The following is a 26,300-nucleotide window of genomic DNA, read 5'->3' on the forward strand; positions in this document are numbered from 1 at the left end:
TATGTCCCAAATCAAAAGCTAGTAATGGCATAAGAACTATGTTTAAAAGCTAAGATATAGTATCCACCAGTTAAAAATGTGGAGTTAGAGTTGATTTCAACCAGAATTTTGCAGTGACACTGTATGTTAAAGATGTCCTAATCTACAAGTCCAACAGGATCTGGCAATGTCCATAAGTAGCCATGGGGAAACTGGTGAAACTAAGAGAGGAGAGAAGGACATTTAATAAGCAACCCCACATATCCTAGTCAACAAGTTGCCTGAGAAAATCTTACATAAGATGCCACACACCATGTTTCTCTAATTGTTCCACATCTCGAAGGACATTGTTGTCGTTGAGATTTTAAAATTTAAAAAACTCCTCAACAGAATTCTCAGCTGTATCATATAAGAAAATATATATAGTGCTACTTTTTTTTACACAGTTAATGTTATTCTCTATAGTTGCTTTCACATTTTTGGAGAAATAACCCTTCTCTAACTTTATTTGGTTTAGGGACCATCCAGTTATTCTAAAGAAGGGTTAGACCTCTGAGTGTGCCAGGCAAACTCAGAGACATTAAATGGTATTACTTTGCTTTGAGAATGTCATATCTGGTGGAATCTACTCTGTGTTTAAATTGAGAAATAACTGAATTGGCATGGCTTCTATTCTGGGTAAAGAACTAAAGGTCAGTAATATTTTATCCATCTTATTTTATATGAGAATATTTTACTAATCCTTTTAAGTAAATATGCTAAAAACTCCCAAGATAATATCGTTCCCATTTGGGAAAAACATGGATGAGCCAACTATTTATTTCCACCATTCATTAGGTAATAATTTAGATTTGCCTTTTATTGGCCAATAGTTTTAATCAATCCAAAAGAAGATTTAAAAGGGCTCACAGTTTATGGACAACATTAGAATAGGATTCTATTTAAATGCCTTCAAAAAATTGCAAATTCTGGGCATGAATCCAACTTCACTACAATCAGAATGTTTTATGAAAGAAAAAATACTATTTACACATAGTATTTCTTTATGCCTTGTAGGTTGTTCAGCCAACCCAAATTGAAGACCAAAAAAAATTCAATTGAATAATGAATAGATCAAATGTAAAGACATATTTGAAATCAAATGCTTTTTAAACAATGGCTAGTTTACATATATTTTTGCAGGATTGTAATGTATTTCTGTGGAGTTTCATGTTAAGAAATGTATTCTGTTAATAAAAGAATGTGACCTACAATAAGGTAAAAAAATTATGTAGTACAGTTTAAAAATACACACTTAGTTTATAGAAGCTGTTGTTTCTCAAATGTCTTCCAAAATAAGTTTGTATTTAATAAGCAATTTTACTGTGCTGATTGCAAACATTTTGTATATCAGGAAAGTATATCTAAGGGTAATGATTCATACAAGAATGATAATGAATAAAACGATGCTTTTTATTTATTTATTTATTTATTTGCTTTTTTTGTGTGTGTCACGGGTCAGAAGCTACAATTCAAAGTATACTAAGAATATTTTTTAAATGTCAAACCCGGCTCTACTGGTTCGAAATGGCCAGTAGGTGGTAGTGTGGCTCTACTAAAAAAAAGAAAAAGAGAAACTTGCTCTTTTATCGTACGTAGGCATCTCCATTTTAATTTCCTATTTGTTTTTCTGTAACATATGAATTCTGACTGCTTTCAAAAAAATGTATGTAATTCAGTATGTGATTTTATAATTTATTTTATTTTATATTACTTACTTTACTTTATCTTATTTATTTTATATTACCATGTAAGGTAACATTTTATTTATATTTACTCCTTTTTCAGCAATATTAATGGCTTCTGACATTAAACAAGAATTTAAAATTTAAGAATAAAATCTGATGGAGAAATTAAAGAATTATCAATAATGAATTTTTCATGCTTCTGTGTTTAATGATGCCTGCTTAGTTTTCAAAAAAATTTAAAACTTTGACTTTTTTACACTCTGTCATTTTTTAGAGAATTTACAGTTTATAAATTTTTCTTTTATAAATATAATTACTTTTGTAAGTATTAACCTTTTAAGGTTCAAATACCATATCAAAACATGTTCTTTATTTCCTAATCATGTTCAACAGTTTCTATTTCTTGATCATGTTTTAGCCGGGCTTGGTGGCACATGCCTGTAATCCCCGCTACTTGGGAGGCTAAGGCAGGAGAATCGCTTGAACCCGGCAGGCGGAAGTTGCAGTGAGCTGCGATCGCGCCATTGCACGCCAGCCTGGGCAACAAGAGGGAAACTTCGTCTCAAAAAGAAACAAACAAACAAACAAAAAAACAAAAACAACAACAAATAAAACAAATTTTCTGAAATGTAGTAATTTAAAACCCTTTCGACTTCTATGTATTGAATAGCACTGTTTATTGGAACGAATTTTATTTTTAATAGTGATTTATATATTTTTATTAACACAACTAGTACAGATGTTGGGGGCTCAATGTATTTCATAAACAATTTGTGATTTTTACATGTAAGTAAGTATTGATATATAGATTCAAAGCTTATCAATTTCCCTAGGAGATACCCAGTGGGCAACATTCCTGGAATCCAATTTTAGAGTGAAAATCCCCTCACACCGGTACAACTAAATTAAAGTTACATGAAATTGCTGCAAGAAAATGTAGCCTTTGGGAATTGCTGCCAAGCCTCGTGAAGTCTCAGCCTAATAGATTTTCCATTTGAACTCATTCTTTCTGTATTGTATAACACTATTTTGTCTTCACAATCAGTTATCTAATTAATCAAACATTTAGAGCTTAATTTAATTATATATAAACATAGCTCATTTCCTGCAGGGTTATTAGAAACACTTTAAATTAAAAATATAAACAGAACCCCAAAGAAGAATAGTAGCTTCAAATAATAGGCCCAAATTAGTAAATTAATTTTATTGCCTAATACTCTATATTCCATTAGTAGTTTATTTAATTTCACTTTTTAAAAAGTCCTCTGAGAAATGGATAGAAATTATGTAATGATAATATTGAAACTCAGTTGTGGTCCCTTTAAATTTTCTTTATCAGTAGTATATATGTAACCAAATACTTTATTTCAAGTACTACTCCATCCTTCCCCATCACTTTATGATGACAAAGTCTTGGTTATATTAATTTGTTGTATCCAGTCATTCTCCAAAATGCTTCTGCATCACTTCCTTTTAATAATTTTTATTGGATTATTATATTCAAGTTTTAATGGCAGATCACTGTATCCATCTAGATCTACCAAGAAATAAATCCACTGAAGCAAAAATTGAAAGAAATTTACAAAAAAGACTGTTCAAGCTTTGATATTAAAATAGTAACTAGGGAAAAAATAGAATATAATGTTATGTAGATTGATCAGAATATCTTCCTAAGGTTAATTAGAAATATTAGGAAGGCAAGAAATCTGTAAGTAGCAAAGGGACTTAGAGGGGAGCATGCAAACTATAGAATACAGTTAGCTTAAGTTTTATAAAAAAACAGAGACAGGAAGGAGAATATTAAACTGAGAAAAATATAGATTGAATGAGTATAACTTTAGGCATGAGAGTTGTGTAACATAGGTTCAAAAATCAAGGCCAATAACCAGTGTAAACATTGATATGAATGAAGGTAGAACTGGGAATTTTCTTTTCTAAATGCAGAAAATATGTTGTATAAAAGAAAAAGATTATTTAGTGGATATCTGCAAAACTAGTTACTAGGCCTAATTCCTACAAAACCATTTTATGACCATGGTACATAGCTTATCTGAGACTTACTATCCTTATCTTTGAAATAAGAAGATTAGATTGCATGAACCTGAAGCTGTTTTGAGCACAGTTAATTCATCCTGTTATGAAGAAGAGAGAAAAATTTCAGAAAACCTAGATTATAAATGTGCTTCTTTTTCTTTTTCTTTATTTCATTCTCTCCTTCTTCCCTCTCTTCGTTTCTTCCTCCCCACTCCCTTCTTACCTCTCCACTTTGTTTTTCTACCTCAGCCCCTACTTCCTTCCTTTATCTAGTTCTTCCATTCTTTCTTTCCTTCTCAGTAGTTAAGTTTAATAATAGTGGTTGCTTTGTGGTAGAAGTTTCAGTGGGAAAAAATTTTAAAGGTTGCACAGTTCTTGTCAGAGGTCACAGGAATGGTTGAGTCTGGATGTGGAAGGGGCTTCAGAAGCCATGCTCTGTCTGTTTCTGGGAAACAGCAGAACCTAGGAAACAAGCTGAGGATGCTTCTGCAGCTGATAATGAGAGTTGCTTTATCCAGATGCATTCACATACGTGGAGAGCTGCTGACTTATTTTGTAAGCCTTCCTGTGTGAAAACCTTCAAATTGCTTAATTATGCTGATATAAGGAGATTATGAAGGGAAAATAAAAAAATTAATCCATATTCTTTGGGAGATAGCTGGGATAATTTTTAACGATCTACACTCAAGCAAAATAAATTTATTAAAGACAAAAAAGAAAAGTATCTGGCACAAGTTAGTTGTATCATGTGCAGCAGTAAGACTGCTGAATACAAAAAATAGCAACCTAAGTTCATAGAGCAAGACAGACAGCAAGGGGAAAAATTATACCACTCAAAATGGAATAAAATAAATGGTACCCCTTGGGATAGGAAGGCAGACACTTAAAGGCATTCATTGTATGATTCTCTGTGGTAGTGCAAAGCCGTGAAAAGAGAGAAAGACTTTTAATAACTCTGTGCTCCAGAACGGAGCTATGCCATGTGTATTCACATCTGCCCTAAATTACAGTGAAATACACAGTGCAAGTAACTATGACATCCAAGAGGACTGGAACGCTATCTTGCATTACATGTCATCAATTTTGAGTCAAGTTGGGATGATCTATATCCTTAGAGAGAAAAAGGTATACTAGGAAATAACTTTTTGAAGCACTAGAAGAGGGGTCAGAAATTATTTCTTCTAATAGTTTTCTTTCCATTTCTTAAAAAGAAAAAGTTGGATGTGGGGGTGATTGCAGAGGAGAGAAGGAATGTAGGGAGAGAGTAAAATTGTCAATTAAAATCAAGACGCCTGGTAAACTTTGAATTTCAGACAAATATTTTTTAGTACAAATATGTTCCAAATGTTGCATGGGCTATGTGTATACTAAATAGTGTGTGTGTGTGTGTGTGTGTGTGTGTATGTTATGTTTGTGCCTGTATTTTAAAATTAAAGTTTTTAAAAAGAATATTAATTGTTTAATATTCAAGTTTAGCTGGGCTCCTGAAATTTTCACCCACTAAATTAAGCAATGCTAGGAGAGAGGCAGACTCCATCTGCTAAGCACATGAGTATTCTGATTTTCTTTTTGATTTTATAACAGAATCGAACAAGCATTTACATACTGATTTGTTTTTCTAAGACCACCAGAGTGGGCACAAAAGAACCAGCGAGTAGGCAAGGCTAAAAGTAAAACTGCAAATTTATTCTTTGGTCATCTAGCTTCAGGGACCGGAGCTGGGTTGGGGGGAGTTTCTAATACAGTCCCGACAAGAGTGGGGGCTGAGAAAGCCCGCCCCCGGCGCATCTGCTGGGAGCGACTTTTCTAGGAGTGGAAGGGCAATAGGCGGGGCACGGGCACGTCGGGGGAGGGGGGCTCCGCAGGTGCCACCAGGTAAATCTTGGTCTCCTCGGATTGACATCACCTGGTGCATGCCTGATTAATCTTCACCTTCCCGGGCGTCAGCTGCATTCTCGCACACACGGGAAGAGTTGGTGGTGAAGAAGAACCCGGAAGTGAACCATCCTGCCTCCGTTCGTCCAAACACATACACCTACTAACTCAGTGAGAAAATATAATAAATACTACTACAAAAGTATTGAAAAAAATTTGTGCTTTCAAGATACTCACTATATATGTAGTTCTAGACTGAGTCTAGTTCTATACCTGAGTCTTTCAGCTGGGATAATTACTTCAATTCTTAGCTTCAGTTTGGACATGGTAATCTGCTTCTTTTTATGTATTGATTTGGTTGGATAGAATAGTGTTCCAAACTAGGTAAATATCTAGAAATGGCAAAGAAGGCATATTCAACAGCCGATGAACTGCTAATTCTGTGAAGATAATAACAACAAAAGATTCACAGAAAACAAACTGATCTCTACACATCTTCCCACAAAGTATTTTGAGTTTTCTCAGCTGTCTGGTATGAATACATTTTTGTAAATACCATGAAAGAAGTGCATTAAAAATCTTAATTTAAAAAAATTGCTGAAAATCAATGTGAATTATAATGGCTGATTGCTATGATTTTTAAATATTTTGAGACTATCTTTATAAAATGCTTTATACTTGGCAAAAATTCACTTAATTAAAGTCTGAAATTGAATATGAACTCCAAATGTATGTTTATTTTTGTTCATTCTTTATAGAAATAGAATTGTAGTTTTGTGAATAATTTTTCATTTGTAGTTTGCAAGACATATCAAGAAATCTGAAGGCCAGAAAATTCCTAAAGTGGAGTTGCAAATATCAATTTATGGAGTAAAAATTCTAGAACCCAAAACAAAGGTAAGGCTTATTTTTTAATGTTAGAGGTAATCTTTAATTAATTGCAATTGTATTCCTACTTTAACAAATATTTAAAAATTTTTGCCAACCTGAACTGTTTAGTTCTGAGCTAATGACAGTTCGAAACTCTAGGATTTTTAGAAGTGAAAACAACTTTTGGAATTGCGTTATAAGTGATCTTTTCTTCAGCTTGTTTGGGATATAATATTAATAACTTATGTTAAGTGGATTCAACAGTGTTTGGACTTGTATTTGGGAATTTTTGTTTTCATGAGATGTGAAAGAGATGCGTACGGTGTGGTTCACTGAGTACGAAAGAAGATAAAAGCTGTGTGTTGCTTATTAAAATATTCTGCATTGACTCTTATTTCCTGTAGATGTAATCAGTGTGTATTAGTTTTCTAGGAAGGCCATAACAAAACACCACAACTGGGTGGCTTAAACAACAGAAAATATTTTCTCACAGTTGTGGAGGCTGGAGTTCCAAGATCAAGATGCCAGCAGGGTTTCCTCTGTAGCCATTCTCCTCGGCTTGCAGAGGGCTGCCCTCTTGCTGCCTCTTCACATGGTCATCCACCTGTGCACACACTTGTCTGGTGTCTCTTCTTATAAGGACACTCATCAAATTGGAGTAGGAACCATACTCATGGCCTCATTTTAACTTAATTACCTTTTTAAAGGCCTTATCTCCTGTTCAGAGAAAAACTAGACAAATTAAATTTAGCAGAGTTTATTTGAACAGATAATGATTCATGAAGCAGGCAGCACTTGAAACCAGAAGATGTTCAGAAAGCTTTGCCTAGCAGCATGAACATGGAGCTTTTTATAGGCTGAACACAGAATCAAAGTGACAACTCACCTGACTGGCTATAGCAAGGCATCTACTTTATATGGACATGTTGTGATGAGCTGGCTGCCTGTAATTGGCTGAAACTTAGCTGTGTGTTCTACTTCCAAATTAGTGTTCAGTTTATTTACATACTAGTTAGGTTGCAGTTTGTTGTCTAGGAACTCAAAATACAGAGACAACCCCAGGTGAATGGCCTCATGCTTATTTAATTTAGCACTCCAACTGCAGTCTCATTCTGAGGAGCTTCAACATGTGAATTCTGGGGAACACAATTCAGCCCATAACACAGTGTAAACTTAAGTTTCTTGTATTTAAGGGCCTCTGACCCTTCAAAGCAAATTAAATATTTTTAAATATAATCTGTTCTGGATTCAAAGTCATTAACATGTACTTGTGTTGGACTAAAGTGTTTCCTTCCCAAATTCCTACGTTGATGCACTAACCCCTAATATGACTATATTTGAAGATAAGGCCTTCAAAGAGGTAACTCAGGTTAAATGAGACTTTAAGGGTGGGACTCTCATCCAATATGTCTAGTATCCTTACAAAAAGAGGAAGAGATACCAGGGATACGTATACTCGGAGTAAGGCCCACGTGAAGGCACAGAGTGAAGGCAGCAATCTGCAAGCCAAAGAGAGAGGCCCCAGAGAAACCAAACCTACTGACACCTTAATCTTGGACTTGTAACCTGCAGAACTAGGAAAAAATAAATTCTTGTTGGATAAGCCACCCAGTCAGTGGTATTTTGTTATGGCAGGCTTAGTAAACAAATAAAGTACTTTATTCAGAATGCCTCAGAGTTATCATTTAGTAATTTTCATAAGACTGTATTAGTCCATTTGGAAAAATTAATATTTAACTCCAATTATTTTATAAATGCATATTGTCAAAGCATTCTTCTAACACCGTAGGATACATATTGACAAATTAATTCAATATAAAAGCCAAAAGAGGAACTTCTGGCCTGTTAACAGATTATAAAAACGTTTCCCACAGGTCTGCAACTTTTCTCTAGTCCAGCAAGTATCTTTGATACCTTCCTCTATGTAAATTCCAGTTCCCAGCAACAACTGAATATTTAAAGCGTGGCCTGTGGACCGCCAGCAATCGCATCTATTGGGTGCTTGTTAGAAATGTTGAATCTCAGGCTCCGTTACAGACCTACACAATCTGTATTTGCAGTTAAAGAAGAAACATAGTGATTCATATGCACATTAAAGTTGGAGGGGATCTGCTGTTGTGCATAGTTTAGTGGCTAAATGCAGTAGGCCTCATTTTCAAATTGTAGCTTATGGAATAGCTACAAAAAAATTACCTGAGACATTTCCAAATGTAATTTCTAAGGCCCCAAATTTGCCTCCAGAATCAGAACCTCTAACTGTGGAAATCTGTAGTAAAGCTCAATGGCATACCTTCAGCTTTCCATATTAAAGAACAATGGCATTCCGTCAAACTTCCCAAGACATGAATTTAAATCCTCTCATAATTATCCTGTCTAATCTTCTCTATTATTCACCCTCAATATTTGATTACAAACAAACATGTGAAGATTTACTTTAGTTATGGGGATCCTAAAATAACTACTGGTAAGGTGGCTGAAATCAAAAAAGTGAAATGGTGAGAAGATAGTAGAGGGTTGATTCAAGCATTTGGGATATAAGTAGTTTGCTGGGAAACAAGGCAGTTGAAAGCAAGGTATGAATGAGATAAATTCATTAGGCAATTAGCAGTTACATAAAGAACAATAGACCAAGGAAGCAATAAGTTACAAAAGGACAATGCAATCAAAAGTGTAGCAACGAAGTGTTGTCTTACATGTCATGAAAAAGAAAAATAATCCTATTCCTACATCTTCTTTTCAAAATTAAAAGGATATATAGTGGCAAATGTCCAGCTAGAATAGGGTATTTGTACGCCATGCTTATGTTGAAAGTTTTTTTCTAAATCATATGAATTAGATAGCTGTTTCCAAGTGTGTGTATATGTTTGTGTGTGCATGTGTAATTAATATTATTTTCAATTTCTTATCTGAAGGTTTGGGGCTTGTCACAGCACACATTGAAATATATAAAGCTGATAATATACATTATGTATCGTTTTCATATGTTCTTGTTATTTTGTATTTGAATCTACCTATGGTGTATTCTAAACTCTAATAATTTCACCACATTCATATACCATAATTTACCAAATTATTCTTCTATTATTAAACATATGGAAAATTTCAAATTTTTTGTTAGTTGATAATCACGTTTAAATATTTATAAAATACAAACATGAATAAATGCAGTTATGTAGAGAAAACTTTTTTGGGTTTTAGAATTCACAGGTTAATAATGGCATGTCCTTAGAAATGCATAAAATGCTAATTGCTTAAAGCACTACAAGATGGTTACCACTAACTACCACTACAAGGTGGCAACCACTAACTACCACTACAAGATGGCTACCACTTATGTTTATAGGGTATGTGTGTGTGTAAAGAGAGACAAAATTGGATCATGTAATGCAAATGTGGCACAATGTTACCAGTTGGCTAGGTGAAGAGTATATGGGTATGTATTGCAACTTTTTCTATTATTTCCTGCATGATTTCATCTGACCTTTTAAATGAGACTATTTCTTTCAATTAAAGATATGTGAACTGGCTGGGTGTGGTGGCTTATGCCTGTAATCCCAGCACTTTGAGAGGCAGAGACAGGGGAATCACAAGGTCAGGAGTTCGAGACCAGCCTGGCCAACACAGCGAAACCCCGTCTCTACTAAAAGTTAAAAAAAAAAAAAAATACGTGGCTGTGGTGGCAGGTGCCTGTAATCCCAGCTACTCAGGGGGCTGAGGCAGGAGAATTGCTTGAACCCTGGAGGTGGAGGTTGCAGTGAGCTGAGATAGCACCACTGCACTCCAGCACAGGCGACAGTGTGAGACTCCATCTCAAATAAAAAAAAAAAAGAAAGATATGTGAAAAGCTCTGTTAAAAACTTAATCAACAAGTTAGGCTGTCATATCTGTTTGGCTTTTCTTCCTTGGCTTCCAGACCACTTGAAGAAACCTACCTTTATGAAACCCAATTGACCAATAACTTATGATTTATTAGGTTATTCCTTATACCTGATCTCCTGATCGTTGATTATTTACCTGGAATAAGGATAATTTTTTTCATTAACTTTAAATATTTGTAAATATAAAGACAGAAATACTAAACTTAAAAAAATAGCATATGATACTGTAGAGTGAGGAAAAACTAAAGTGAATAGGGTCCAAAATTAAGCTGGGCTTAGAAAAAGTCTGTGGTGCAGCAGTATTACAGAATAGAGAACCCAAAATTAAAGCTGCACACCTATAGCCATCTGATTTTTGACAAAGTCAACAAAAATAACAAATGGGGAGATTATTCGATAACTGGTGCTGGGATAGCTGGCTAGCCATATGGAGGAGATTGAAACTGGACCTTTATCTTTCACTATATACAAGAATTAACTCAAGATGGATCAAATATTTAAATATAAGACCTTAAAGTATAAGAATCCTGGAAGAAAACCTAGGAAACACCATTCCGGTCATTGGCCTTTGGAAAGAATTGATGACTCAAAAGCAATTGCAACAAAAACAAAAGTTGACAAATGGGACTTAAAGAGCCTCTGCATAGCAAAAGAAACTATCAACAGAGTAAACAGACACCTACAGAATGGGATAAAGTGTTGCAAACTATGCATTTAACAAGCATCTAATATCCAGAATCTATAAATAACTTAAACAACTGAACAAGCAAAAAATAATAATAACCCTATTAAAAAGTGGGAAAAAGAAACAGGAACAGACACTTCTCAAAACAAGACAAACAGGTGGCCATCAAACATGAAAAAAATGTTCCACATCACTAATCAAAGAAATTAAATTCAAAACCGCAATGAGATACAATCACCACCATGCAGAATAACTGTCATTAAAAAGTTAAAAAATAACAGATGCTGGTGAAGTTGTGAAGAAGAGGGAATGCTTATACACTGTTGGTGGAAATGTATATTAGTTCAGCTGCTGTGGAGAGCAGTTGGAGATTTCTCAAATAACTTAAAATAGTTAACCATTTTCCAGCAACCCTATTGCTGGTTGAATATACTTGTTATATATCCAAAAGAAAAACAAATCTGTATACCAAAAAGACATACACTCTCATTTTCATCACAGCACTTTTCACAATAGCAAAAACATGGAATCAACCTAGATGCCTCTCAATGGTGGATTGGATAAAGAAAATGTGGTACACATACATCATTGGAACACTATGCAACCATGCAACCATAGTAAAGAATGAAATCGTGTCCTTTTGCAGCAACGTGGATGCATCTGGAGGTCATTATCCTAAATGAATTAATGCAGAAACAAAAAAACCATGTATCATATGTTCTTACTTATAAGTAGGTACATGTATTAGGTACTCACGGACATAGTGATGCAACAGTAGTTTCTGGGGGCTACCAGAGAGAGAAGGAGGGAGGGACAAGGGTTTAAAAACAAACTATTGTATACTGTGCTTAATACCTCAGTGCTGGGACTATTTGTATCCCAGACCTCAGCATCATGCAGTATACCCTGGTAACAAACCTGAACATGCACGCCCTGAATCTAAAATAAAAGTTTAAAAAGGTCTGTTTGGTGATAAAAACATAAAACAAAGGGAAAGGTAGTAAGAAAGTAGATGATCCCCACGTACTATTTTTACTGTTGGAAAATCATATTTTCAGGTTTCTATCAATAAGTTTATCACATGACAACCTATCAATTATATAATTCTATTTCTTAAGCTTTTAATATCAAATCTCCATGCTTCCCCCAACCTAAACCTCCTTTACAAAATATCAATGAGGTGGGGTTCAACTCAACATGATTAGCCAGTTGACTTCATTATCCTATATTGCCTTACCAAAATAAATAATGCCACTGCTTTCCTTTCCTGTCCACAAGTCTAGGTTTCCTAGTAAGACTAATATTTAATAATAAATTGATATTAATAATTAATATTCAATTAGTGTTTAATATTAAATTGGTAATATTTAATTATTCCATATTAAAGTAATAAATATTTAATATATTTACATTAATAATAGTAAATTACTAGTTAATATTAAAAATTAATTTCTGTTTTTTCTGTTACTTATTTCTGCTCATTTTGTTTTTAATAATTTCAACTTTCATTTTAGATTCAAGAGTTACATGTGCAGATTTGTTACCTGGGTATATTGCATCATGCTGAGGTTTGGGATATGAATGATTCCATCACCCAGATAGTGAGCACAGTACCCAATGGTTAGTTTTTCAACCCTTAACACCCTCTTTTCCCATCTCCTTTATGAGTCCCCAGTGTCTACTATTGCCATCATTACGTCCACAAGTACCCAATGTTTCTTACTTACAAGTGAGAACATCCAGTATTTGTTTTTCTGTTTCTGCATTAATACGTTTAAGATAATGGCCTCCAGCAGTATCCATTTTCTATAAAGGACATGAGTTTGTTCTTTTAGTGGCTGCATAGTAGTCTGTGGTATATATGTACCACATTTTCTTTATCCAATCTACTGTTAATGGGCACCTCAGTTGATTCCACGTCTTTGCCATTATGAATGTGCTGCAATGAACACATGAATGCATGTGTCTTTTTGGTAGAAAGATTTGTCTTTTTATGGATATATGTCAAGTATGTATACCCATTAACAGGGTTGCTGGAAAATGGTAGCTGTTTTAAGTTCCTTGGAAAATCTCCAAACTTCTCTCCACAGAGGCTGAACTAAATTACATTCCCACCAATATACCAATAGTGTATAAGCATTCTCTTTTTTTCATAGCCTCACCGGCATCTGTTGTTTTTGACTGTTTAATAAGCTATTCTGATTGGTGTGAGATTGTATCTCATTGTGGTTTTTATTTGAATTTCTTTGATGATAAGTGATGTGGAGCATTTTTTCATGTTTATTGGCTGCTTGTTTGTCTTCTTGAGAGAAGTGTCTGTTCATGTCTTTTGCCCACTTTTTAATATGGCTATTTGTTTTTTTGTTTGTTTAATTGTTTAAGTTTCCTATAGAACCTGGGTATTAGACGTTTGTTGGATGCATAGTTTGCAAAAATTTTCTCCCATTCTGTAAGGTGTCTGTTTACTCTGTTTGATAGTTTCTTTTGCTGTGCAGTTGCTCTTTAATTAGGTTCCACTTGTCTACTTTTGTTTTTGTTGCAACTGCTTTTGGGAACTTAGACAAAAATTCCTTACCAAGCTGATATTAAGAAGGGCATTTACATTATTTTCTTCTAGGATTTTTATAGTTTGAGGTACTATATTATTTAATCCATCTTGAGTTAATTTCTGTATATGGTAAAAGGTTGGGGTCCACTTTCATTCTTCTGCATAGGGCTAGCTAGGTATCCCAGCACCATTTATTGAATAGGGAGCCCTTTCCCCATTGTTCATTTTTGTTGACTTTGTCCAAGATCAGATGGCTGTAGACTTGTGGCTTCATTTCTGAATTCTCTGTTCTTTGCCATTGGTCTATATGTCTGTTTTTGTACCAGTACCATGCTGTTTTGGTTACTATAGCCTTATAGTACAGTCGTCAGGTAATGTGATGCCTCCAGATTTATTCTTTCTGGTTAAAATTGCTCTGTCTATTTAAGCTCTTTTTTGGTTTCATATGCAGTTTAAAATTTTTAAAATTCTAATTCCCTGAAAAATGGCATTGGTCATTTGATAGGAATAGCATTGAATCTGTATATTGTTTGGGCAATATGGTCATTTTAACAGTATTAATTCTTCCAATTCATGAGCATGGAATATTTTTCCATTTGTTTATGTCATGTTTGATTTTTTCTGCAGTGTTTTGTAGTTCTTCTTGGTAGAAATCTTTCACCTCCTTGGTTAGATGTATTACTAGGTATTTTATTTTTTTTGTTGACTATTGTAAATAGGATTGCATTATTGATTTGTCTCTCAGCTCTAATGTTATTGGTGTACAGAAATGCTACTGATTTCTGTACATTGATTTTATATCTTGAAACTTTACCAAAGTTGTTTACTTTACTATCAGTTGCAGGAGCCTCTTGGTGGAATCTTTAGGATCTTCTAGGTAATCATATTGTGAGTTAAGAGGGATAGTTTGACTTATTATTTTTCTATTTCGAAGCCTTCTCTTTTTTTCTATTGCCTGATTCTTCTGGCAAGGACTTTGAGTACTATGTGGAATAGGAGTGGTGAGAGTGGGCATCCTTGTCTTGTTCCAGTTCTCAAGGGGAATGTTCCAGCTTTTGCCGGTTCAGTATGATGTTGGCTGTAGGTTTGTCATAGATGGCTGTTACTATTTTGAAGTATGTTCCTTCAGTGCCTAGTTTGTGCAGGGATTTTTATCATGAAGGAATGCTGGATTTTTTTGAAGGCTTTTTCCACTTCTGTTGATATGATCATATAGTTTTTGTTCTTAATTCCGTTTTTATGTTGAGTTGTATTTATTGATTTGCATATGTTGAACAAACCTTGCATCCCAGGAATAAAGCCTTCTTGGTTGTTTTGAATTATTTTTTTAATGTACTGTGGAATTCAGCTTGCAAGTATTCTGTTGAGAATTTTTGCATCTATGTGCATCTGGAATATTGGCCTATAGTTTTCTTTTTTCACTGTATCTTTGCCATGTTTTGGTATCCGAATTATGCTGGTTTCATCGAATGAGTTAGAGAGAAGTTCCTTCTCCTCAGTTTTTTGGGAATGGTTACAGTACAACTGGTACCAACTCTTCTTTTGTAGGTATAGTAGAATTTGTCTGTGAATCTATCTGCTCTGGGGCTTTGTTTGGTTGACAGATTTTTATTACTGATTCAGTTTCAGAACTTGATATTGTTCTGTTCAGGATTTCAGTTTCTTGCTGATTCAATGTTGGATCAATCATTGAATCTTGCTGATTCAATGATTCATTGAATTCAATATTCAATGTTATACATTTCTAGAAATTTATCAGTTTCCTCTAGATTTTCTAGTTTGTGAGCTTCAAGGTGTTCGTAATAGTCTCTGAGGATCTTTTGTATTTCTGTGGGATCAGTTGTAATAACACCTTTGTTGTTTCTCATTGTACTTCTTTGGCTCTTCTCTCCTTTAGCCTTTGTTCTGGTAGCTAGCAGTATAGTGATCTTGTTGATCCTTTCAAAGAACTAACTTTTGGGTTTGTTTATTGCTTTGTGGATTTTTTTATATCAATTTCATTCAGTTCCACTCAGATTTTAGTTGTTTCTCCTGCTAGCTTAGTTGATATTTGTTCTTCTAGTTCCCCTAGGTGTGATATTAGATTGCTAACTAGTGATCTTTCTAAATTTCTGAGGTATGCATTTAGCATTAATAACTAATTTTTAAGAGCCCTACTTGAATTCTATTCCCAGAAGTGAGTTTTTAAAACTATTAAGGGAAAAGAAGCATCTCTATTTTAATCCCTACCAAACCTGGAGAACAATCTTGGAGTTTAAAAATCCTTGAGATATTTTATACATTCAATTATATTGCATATTAATATAGAAAAACTGACTATTTACCCTGTTACATATGAATATAGAGTATATGACTATTTACCTATATATATAAAATACCATGTATTGAATGCATTAAAAATGTAGGAAATCTAAAAAAGGGATTTGCAAGCTCTGCTGAGCACCAGTGTCCCCAAGACATTCCTAAGAATGCCAGTTGCTCTGTGTGTCTGTGTGTGTGTGTGTGTGTGTGTGTGTGTGTAGTGAGAGAGAGAGAGAAAGAGACAATCCTCAGTTCTCAGATACAACCTATTCATACCCATTCACGGACATGCATTTAGGAACTACTATTCAAGGACATACATATAAGTGAAACAGAAAAAAATCAATCATTTCATTTTAGATATATGTTGATATTTTTAAAAAAAACAAATGTGATACTTCTAAAATAAATTTATTTATAGTTAAACATACAGATATGAGACAGGATTTTTAAATATATTATTAATCTAACATGGACTGTCTTTATACAGAATAGAATCTTTATTTTTTTTTTCACTTGGATGAATGAAAATGGAAAGTGAAAATTAAGTGAAAGCAATCTCAATAACAATTGGCTCCTCTATCTTTCTTTGTGTGTCCTTTTGCTTTCTGCTTTTCTCACTTGTCCTCCAAATGAAGATTATAGAGTGCTAGAAACAGGCAGTGTAGATAGATTAATTGGGAATAAAAACATCTACTGATTTTTTGTTCCAACTCCAATAAAATATCATTAATATGAAAGCCTAGTGTTTTTTACTATAGTTATTGTGTTCCTGGGTCTCTTTATCCTGTCTTACCAAAAATTATTGCTACATTTCAAATTTATAGTGGTCCATCACAATAATAATAAAATAACTGATAAACGTAATGAAATTACAGGTTTCAGCTCCCTAGACTATTTTAGGAAGATACCTTTGCTAATCCAAACAAAGATTAGGATGATTCACCACTGGTCATAACCACTTTCTGTGATCATACTGGTTGGGTAAGTAAATGAGAGACTATGTAGATTTCAGCACCAGCTAAGTGAATGTTGTGTTTTGCATGTTATTCATAATTTCTCACATCTATGGAGAAATGAATTTTTTTCCTATAGTGTTTAGCAGTAATATTTTCTCTTTATTTATCATTAACATGCTTTTACAATTAATAAGCTGGTGTAGACCTCCTGTGAGTATTTGGGAGCTATAGTGTAACAGAGGGCTGTTATTTCATTGACTATATTGTCATTAAAACAAAACAATGTCAATAAGAAAGGAAACTGCTCTAACAGGCAAAATACAGAAAGAAGATAGTCTTAAACAAATATGGTCATTGTCCATCAATGCTCTATGTATAAGAAAGGAAAGATGCCACCATAAAAAGCTAAGTAAATCAAGCACCTCTTCTTAGAATTGATTACCCCTGCTTTCAAACATATAAATTAGGCTATCTAATAATGCCAGTAAGTATTACGATCATACAATATACTTCCTCATTTTAATTTTCATACTTACCAAGCAACTCTTCATTGGCTTACCAGTTGGTTTACCATTGTATGCAGGGAAAGAATGCATTGCTGTAGACAGTTCTCTTGGCATTCATTTGTATATCTCTCTCTTTTTTTTTTTTTTTTTTTTGACGGAGTCTCGCTCTGTCGCCTAGGCTAGAGTGCAGTGGCACGATCTCGGCTCACTGCAAGCTCCACCTCCCGGGTTCAAGCCATTCTGCCTCAACCTCCCGAGTAGCTGGGACTACAGGCACCTGCCACCGCGCCCGGCTAATTTTTTTTGTATTTTTAGTAGAGACGGGGTTTCACTGTGTTAGCCAGTATGGTCTCGATCTCCTAACCTCGTGATCCACCCTCGTCGGCCTCCCAAAGCGCTGAGATTACAGGCATAAGCCACCACGCCCAGCCTTTATATCTCATTTTATATATTCGTTTTCAGTCTGACGAGCAGTTATTTGAATCGGAGTAATAGAGCAAATCTCAGCAAGCTGACACATGAAACTCTGAACTGAGAAGTGTAAGTGTTTTCATATCAATGATCCTTATCTTGACCAAAATCTCTGAGGTTTTGATTCAACTGACATTAATACAGTGAAAATTTTTATGGCAAGCACCCCAGGTATTTGTGCTACAGGTTGTCCGAAGCCACCTTTAGAAAAACTCTTCTAGTTACAACCTAAAATAAAGCTTTTTGGGGGGATATTCAGCCAGCCTTCTTTAGATGAAACTATAGCTGCTTCCATCTCCAATCTTATAAAACACCCACTCAATAATGTTGGCGAACTGAGTTATGATTGATATTTATAGTGTTACAATGTATCTTAGGAAAATATATTTATGACTACAATAGAAAAGGGAATAGTTGATTTTTCTATTTGTCATAATCAAAAACATTGAATTTCTACCTCCAACATGTTTCAGAAGACTATGAAGAATGAATAATTAATATGGATGATCTATATGAATATAAAAGTGTCAAATGCCCCATCTTTTGACTAAATAATAGTAATTTTAGAAACATTTATTTTATATAAATATTTTTATTTTAATGATGTATATACCTGCTATTTTATAAGTTTTATAATTTAATGTATGTGTGTGTCTGTGTGTGTGCATGTGTAAATATATACTGCCACTATATCTATCTGGTTGCAGTATTTGCCTTCTACTGATGAACAGATTTGATTTCGTGATATGGAGTCTGGATATGTATACCATTCATTCACTGCTTCATGAAAAATGCTACAGAAGTTCGAAAGATGGGCTTCCTAGACAGAAAAGGTTCAAGAGTGTATGAGTAATCATGAAATCATATAAAATAAAATTTAATAAGATTACTAAGGATGAAATTATAGTGTGTTTCACACAAAATTGTATCCAGATAAAGCTGTGTTCTAAATTATAATGCTGGTAAATAGCAGTGAGATAAAATGAGAATCCTCTGGTTTAAAAGAATTCTGGTAATTCTGTAAAACTGTGCTGGTGTCTTATTCTTTCTGGGTCTCATTGTTCTCCTCTGTAAATATGCAAAGTTTAAAGTGTATGATTTCTCAAGAGCCATTGTAGCTCAGATAGGCCATAAATCTTTGATCATTTTGTACTATGCTTGTGTTTTGCTAAGCACTATTGAAATGCGTATCTTAGTTTCATCCTGAATCCGAAAGTCTATCTGTATCCATTATGCCTTTGTTTTAGGTTGGAGTATACATAATTATAAAATCAAAGGTTGACAGATGATTGTTCTACTTTTAAAGTCATATGTTATTAACAGAAATGAGTATTTTAGAAAATGAAAAAAGAATCCCATCAACTATGTTTATTTCCATCTGTGTTTACAGGAAGTTCAACACAATTGCCAGCTTCATAGAATATCTTTTTGTGCAGATGATAAAACTGACAAGAGAATATTCACTTTCATATGCAAAGATTCTGAGTCAAATAAACATTTGTGCTATGTATTTGACAGCGAAAAGTGTGTAAGTATCCCAGATGTTTTAGGGTGGTTTGTTCTGTTTTACAAGCCAGGAATTGTCTAGTTTCTGGCATTAGTAAAGTGTTTGAAAATGAATAATGTCTGTAAATACTTAGCTGTACTAATAGATTTATTTTGTCATGAGAATATGCTTCAGGATGTCATCCGTAACTAAATTCTCATGTTCATGAGCATAAACTTACATGCAAATTTATTTTATTAGAATGTCATGCCTGCTTATGTTATGCATTTATTTATTTTGTAATAATTTAATCTACTTTAGTTTTAAACTCAAATATGATTTAGTAATATGCACATAATAAAAGAGTAATGGTAAGCAAAAGTGTGTTTCCCCCACATGTGCAGAATCTGATGGATTTTATAAAAATAAATATTCTTAACTCCAGGAAGTATAATCTGTATGGTTCCTTAAAATATTTTCCAATACATTGAAAGTGTAGTTCCTTATGTTCCTTATATAAAACTCTTAGGCCAGGCATGGTGGCTCATGCCTGTAATCCCAGCACTTCGGGAGGCCGAGACGGGCAGATCATGAGGTCAAGAGATCGAGACCATCCTGACCAAAATGGTGAAACTCCGTCTCTACTAAAAATACAAAAATTAGCTGGGTGTGGTGGCGCATGCCAGTGGTCCCAGCTGCTGGGGAGGCTGAGGCAGGAGAATCGCTTGAACCTGGGAGGTGGAGGTTGCAGTGAGCCGAGATTGCACCACTGAACTCCAGCCTGGTGGCAGAGTGAGACTCCATCTCAAGAAAAGAAAAAACAAAACAAAACAAAAAACTTAATATAATGAAAGTTAATGGAATTGTATGTATGAAATTCTATGTTAAATCCTGTAGCTATTCTTTAATCATCTGAAATCTTAAGGAAAACTCATTGATGGCTGCAGTGAAGGAAAAACATGTAACCTCAACAGTTTTATTGGTTTAGATAGGAAATAAAACAATTCATCTATTTTCTAATTTATCTTGCTGTCAAAAATAGATAGCTAATATTATTATCGCTATTATGTCATTTGTTTATCTAGCTTCAGTGTTGAGCTTCTTGAGAGCAATACCTTTTTATTTGTTCATGTGACTCCTACATCAAGTGGACAATAGGTGCTCAATGAAGCATTCCTTAAGAAAAAGGTCACGTTGAAAACTTACAAAACGTAGAGCAAGTTATCATTTTTATTTTTTAAACTGTAGTTCTCTAGAAAGGAAAGCTAATGTGCTAAACTACCAGACATCATAATATCTTTTGTGAATTTGGTGCACATTATGGAATATTTCATCAGAAAAAGATGCTTAGCAATCTAAGACAATATTTTGCGCACAATAAGACATTTTATATAGCTCAAATTGATTTTGAATTTTATTTTATATGAGCTTCTGTTGAATGAATAAATAAAATTTACATATAATTTACATATTTCAAGTGCTTTTTAACCATGATTGCTTGCAGATTCTTTTCTCTATGACTGAGAAGATTAAAGTTGATATTTGTTGAGTATCTTTTATACATAATTTGTAATAACCTTTTACCACCGATATAAAGCAGTAAACTCAGTTATTCTTCTTTCCTGCCTTACCCATAGAAATAAATTTCCTTGAGATCCTTTGAAATGTTTCAGAGTCAGAGTTCATTATAAATATTAGCCTTCTTATAGATTTGTGCCACTTATTTTATATTCTTTGATCCCTATCCAAATTTGTTAAATTAATATTTAAAATATAAGCTTGCTAGCTTAAAAGCATAGACCCCATTTCTTCTTCATCCTGTCTGTAATTGATTATTCTCTTTGGATGTAGCATATCTACTCTACTTTCTCTTAAAGACTGAAAATAATTTCCTAAAGCCTAAGCAGTGGTTCACAATCTTTAATGTGCATAAAAATCATATGGGATGCCTTTTAAAAACTCTTATCAATTGGGGCTGAAGCTAAGGAAATCTGTATTTATCAAGTATACCAAGTTGTTCTGCTGCAGGTAGAGGAAGTCTTGGCTTTGAAAAGTTTTCAGAAAATCTCCCAACTATAAGTTGGCATCACCTTCATGAGCTGAAAAAGGACATGTTTTCTCAAAATTTTGTTATACCTGCACTATCTTAACTATGAGGTTTTATCAGTGCTAATTATAATGATGACTATATTTATAACACTGATGTTATGTGTATGTAGAATTTTTGATATGCCATCTTATGTAATTCTTATTTTAAATAGTTTATCATAGAATGCTAAAATGGGAAATAAGTTATGGCCTGTCTCATACAACTCTCCTTCTGTTTTAAAAAACCAAGATCAGAGATGTTGAAGTAAGTTTTGCAAAGTTACAAAACTAAGTAGTCAGTAGAATCAGGAATAAAATCTAAGACTCTTAATTCCCATTGCTACGTTTATCTCAACATTCTATATTACTCCCATAACTGGCCTCCTCTAGAGTTCATCTGCTCTTATTGGGGGCTTTACTCTATCTGTTCATTGTATTTTGTCATTTTAGTACTTCTTTGAAATTGAGAAGTTGAAAGATGAAACCTTTTTTAGTATGTCACAAGACTGGAATTCACTACTTTATTAACAGTATCATGTTGTATTAATAGTCCTCCTTCTTCCATAGTGACAGTGAGGACCATATGATGAGTGAGAACATTCAACCCTGCCAAATTAGAATGCTGAGCCTCTATACTTACCAGGCAATAAGGGGGCAGTGCATTTCCACCCTTACTCTCATACTGGAATTGCATCAGATGAAGCCACCTAAAGCAGAAAATTTAAATCATTTCCAGTATTTCATAAAGTGAAAATCACTCTTCGTACCAAGAAACAGGTTTCTTAAACTAAAAAAGAAATGGCAGTCAGTAGTTACCAACACATAGAGGTCAGAGATATTAGAATTATAAGACAAAGTTACAAATACACATGAAACAGATGAGAATGCAGAAAGCCTTATCAATGAATTAGAAAATCTAAGCAAAGAAACAGAAGATATAAAGAATACTGAAAAATAACCACATGAAAGACTCAACATATAGGCTCAACAGCAGAATAGAGAGGACCGAGGAAAAGAATCAATGACCTAGAAGATTGACAAATAGAAAATGTCCAATCTGAACAACACAAAGATTATAGACTCAATAAACCAACAAAAACAAAGCCAAAACAACCTCATGGACTGTGGGACCATAACAAAATATCTAACATCTGTGTGTCATCTGAGTCCTAGAAAAAGAGAAATAAGCACCCTTAAAAAATACTCCAAGAATGTTAGTTGAAAACGTTCCCAATTTGACAAAGGACATCAACCTATAGATTTAAAATACTGGGTGGCCTCCAAACGGGATTAATCCAAATAACTCCACACCAAGACACATCATATTCAAGCTTCTGAAAACTAAAGACAAAAGAAAAATCTTGAAAGCAACAAGAGATAAGCAAGTACTTACCTATAGCAGAGAATGTGAATGGCAGTGTATTTCTCACCAGAAACCGTGAAGTCAAGAAGGAAGTTGCATAATACTTTTGAGTAATGGAAAAAACAAAAATCTGTCAAATGATCCTATATCCAGAAAAATATTTTTCAGAAATTGGAAAGAAAGTTTTAAAAATTATTAAATGAATGAAAATTAAGATTGCCACTACTAGACATCCTTAATGAATGGCTAAAGGAAGTTCTCTAAATGGAAAGGAAACAATACAAAACAGGAACTTGGAGCATAAGGAAGGAAAAGAAAAAACAAGATGAGCAAACATATGAGTACATCTTTAGTTTTCTAAATTATGTTTGATGATAGAAGAAAAAAATACTTTCTGATGTGATTTTAAAATCTGACGTGATTTCATATATGGACATATGAAATATGTAAGGCAATTATATTAAACTAGGAAGGTTGAGAGGATGTAAAAAGGGAGGTGAGGTGTCTATACCTCACATAAACTGGAAAAATAATAGCACTAGGTAACCATGATAAGTTATATAGATAAAATGTGAATCCGACAACAACCCCTAACACGTTATATAATGAGATACACTTAAAAGCACTATAGAGAAATTAAATGTTATCATTTTAAAAACCCATAGAAATGCAATGAAAAGAAAACAGAGAAAGAAAAAAGATAAGTAACAGCAAAGAAAAAGATTAAATAATGTACTTAAGCCCTAACATATCAAAAATCACATTGCATATAAATAGTCTAACTACGCCAGTTAAAATACGTTGTTAGGTGGATTACAAAATGTAATCCAGATACATATTGTCTACAAGAAGTTCACTGCAAACATAATGGTATAGTTGATAGAGGCAGGCTAAAAACGAGAGAATGAAAAGAGAGTTTTCATGCAAACATTATTCAAAGAAAGCAATAGTAACTATATTTGCATCAGATAAAGTAGACCTCAATGCAAAGAAAATTACCGGAGACAGAGGGGGACATATAGTGATAAAAGGGATCAGTTCCCAAGAAGATATGGTAATTCTAACTGTATATTACCAAAAAATAGAGCTTCAAAATGAGAAACAAAAACAGATAGAACTAAAAGGGTAAATAGACAAATACACAAGTATAGTCAGAAATTTTACTGGCACTTTCCCTCAAATTTATAGAATAATTAGAAAATCATCAAGGATATAGAATAACTCAACATCATCAACCAGTGGGATCTAATGAGCAATTACAGAGAACCTCACCCAACAACAACAGAATGTATGTTATTTTCAAGTGTTTGAGGATGATGTACCAAATTAAGTCACATCCTGGACCATAGAGTAAATTTTGAAAAGTTAAAAGAATTAAAATTATTTAACATTTCTCTGACTATGAGGAAAACAGTCTAAAAATCAGTAACAGAAAGCCAGAAAATCTTTACAAGCTAGGAAATGAAACATCATATTTATAAATATTCCATACATCAAATAGCGATTCACACATGAATTTTTAATTCTGTTAATTGAATAAAAATGAAATAGAGCATATCAACATTTGTGTGATATAACTAAAGCAGTCATAAGAAATAAATTTGTAACAACTAATTTAATACATTAGAAAAGAGGAAAGTCTCAAATGAATAATCTATGTTCCCATCTCAAGTACACAGAACAACAAAAATATCAAAATTAACCACAAAGTAAGCAGAAGGAAGATAAGATTAATAAGAGAAGAAATTGAAAATACAGAAAATCAATGAAGCAAAGACCTGATTCTTCAAAAGATTATAAAAGTCACAAATTGTATTAATTTGGCAAAGAACAAAAGAGAGGGAGAAGACACAAGTTACCAATATTTAGAATGAGAACCAGCAGATTTAACTACAGACTCTGAATATCAAAAGAATAAGAGGATCCTTTAAAGAACTTTACACACACAAATTCAAAAATACAAATGAATTGGATCAATTATTTAAGAACAATATTACCACAAATCACTCATTATTAGATTATTTTAATAGCCTAACTATAAAGGAAATTAAATTTATAAATTAAAAGTTATTAAAAGATAAATCTCCAGGTGTAGATGACTTCACTGGAGAATTCTATAAAATGTTTAAACAGGATGTTTAAATGGATTGCTATTCTGTACAATCCATTTCAGTGAAAAATAAGAGAGACAGAAACACTTTCTACTTCATTTTGTGAAACTAATATTTCTCTGATACCAAAACAGAGAAAATGCAAATAAATTATTTCTAAAATAAATTATTAGACAATGCAAATAAATAAACAAACAAACACTAGAGATCTAAATTCCTCAGGAATAAAAATGTAAAAATTCCTAAGGAAATATAACCCAATAATGCATTGTATTAGTCAGGGTTCTCTAGAGGGATAGAGTTAATAGGATGTATATATTGAAAGTTTACTAAGGAGCATTAAATTCACACAGTCACAAGGTCCCACAATAGGCCATCTGCAAGCTGAGGAGCAAGCAAACCAGTCATAGTCCCAAAGCTGAAAAACTTGAAGTCCGATATTCAAAGGCAAGAAGCATCCGGCACAGGAGAAAGATGTAGGCTGGAAGGTTAAGTCAGTCTAGACTTTTCACGTTTTTCTGCCTGCTTTATATTCTGGCTGCACTAGCAGCTGATTAGATGGTGCCCAGCCAGATTAAAGGTAGGTCTGCATTTTCCAGCCCACTGACTAAATGTTAATCTCCATTGGGAACACCCTCAGACACACACAGGATCAATATTTTGCATCCTTCAATCCAATAAAGTTGACGCTCAGTAATAACCATCACATGCATTAAAATAATTATATGCAAAGATTAAGAGTAGTTTGTCCCAAGGATGCACATTTTGCTCAACATTCAAAAATCCAGTGATGTAATCAACCACATGGCAAATCTAAAGAAGAAACATCATGTGATAATACCAATCAGTGCTTTAAAAATACTTTAAAAAAAAAATGAACACACATTCATTGTTTAAAACTCTCAGAAGAATAGGAATAGAAAGAACTTCTACAATTTGATAAAGAGCATCTAAACAAAATACAGATATTTTACTTTATGGTAGAAAAAAAAAATGAATGCCTTCTTCCTAAGATACTGAACAAAACAAAGCTTTTCACTCTCTTGGCTTATATGAAACACTGCCATAGAAGCTGTAGCCATCGCAGCAAGACAAAAAAGCATATAGGAAATTTGCAGATAGTAAAAAAAGAAATCTTTGCTTATATGCAGATGACATGATTGTCTATGTAGAAAATTTTGAGTCTAAAACAATTTCTGGATTTAATAAATGAATTTAGCCAGGTGGCAGAATACATAATTAACATACATGGATCAATTGTATTGCTGTATACTGGTAGTGAACATATGGATACAAAAATTTACAATTGCTACAAGAAGTGGAATACATAGGTGTAAGTCTAAACTAAGAAGTGAAATTTGTATGCTGAAAATTTATATGCAACAAAATGCTGATGAAAGAAATGATAGACTATAAATA

At 33.6% G+C, this 26,300-nt stretch overlaps 1 protein-coding gene across 33 annotated transcripts in view; it reads left to right on the top strand.

Moving 5' to 3' along the window:
- The window catches only part of GULP1 (GULP PTB domain containing engulfment adaptor 1), a 320,008-nt gene that overhangs the window by 244,876 nt on the left and 48,832 nt on the right, over positions 1-26,300 (top strand). For 25 of the 33 annotated variants that reach the window (XM_023212402.2, XM_031936478.1, XM_031936464.1 and 22 more), the window contains 2 exons: positions 6,414-6,512; positions 19,224-19,361. The exons of 1 other annotated variant lie outside the window; for it this stretch is intronic. In XM_023212402.2, coding sequence (XP_023068170.1) covers positions 6,414-6,512; positions 19,224-19,361 — 237 coding nt within the window. The remainder of the gene's footprint in view (positions 1-6,413; positions 6,513-19,223; positions 19,362-26,300) is intronic. 7 more of the 33 variants (XM_031936482.1, XM_031936485.1, XM_031936484.1 and 4 more) reach the window with 2 other exon arrangements.

The sequence above is a fragment of the Piliocolobus tephrosceles genome, chromosome 11 (assembly GCF_002776525.5).
Source record: "Piliocolobus tephrosceles isolate RC106 chromosome 11, ASM277652v3, whole genome shotgun sequence".
NCBI lineage: Eukaryota > Metazoa > Chordata > Mammalia > Primates > Cercopithecidae > Piliocolobus > Piliocolobus tephrosceles.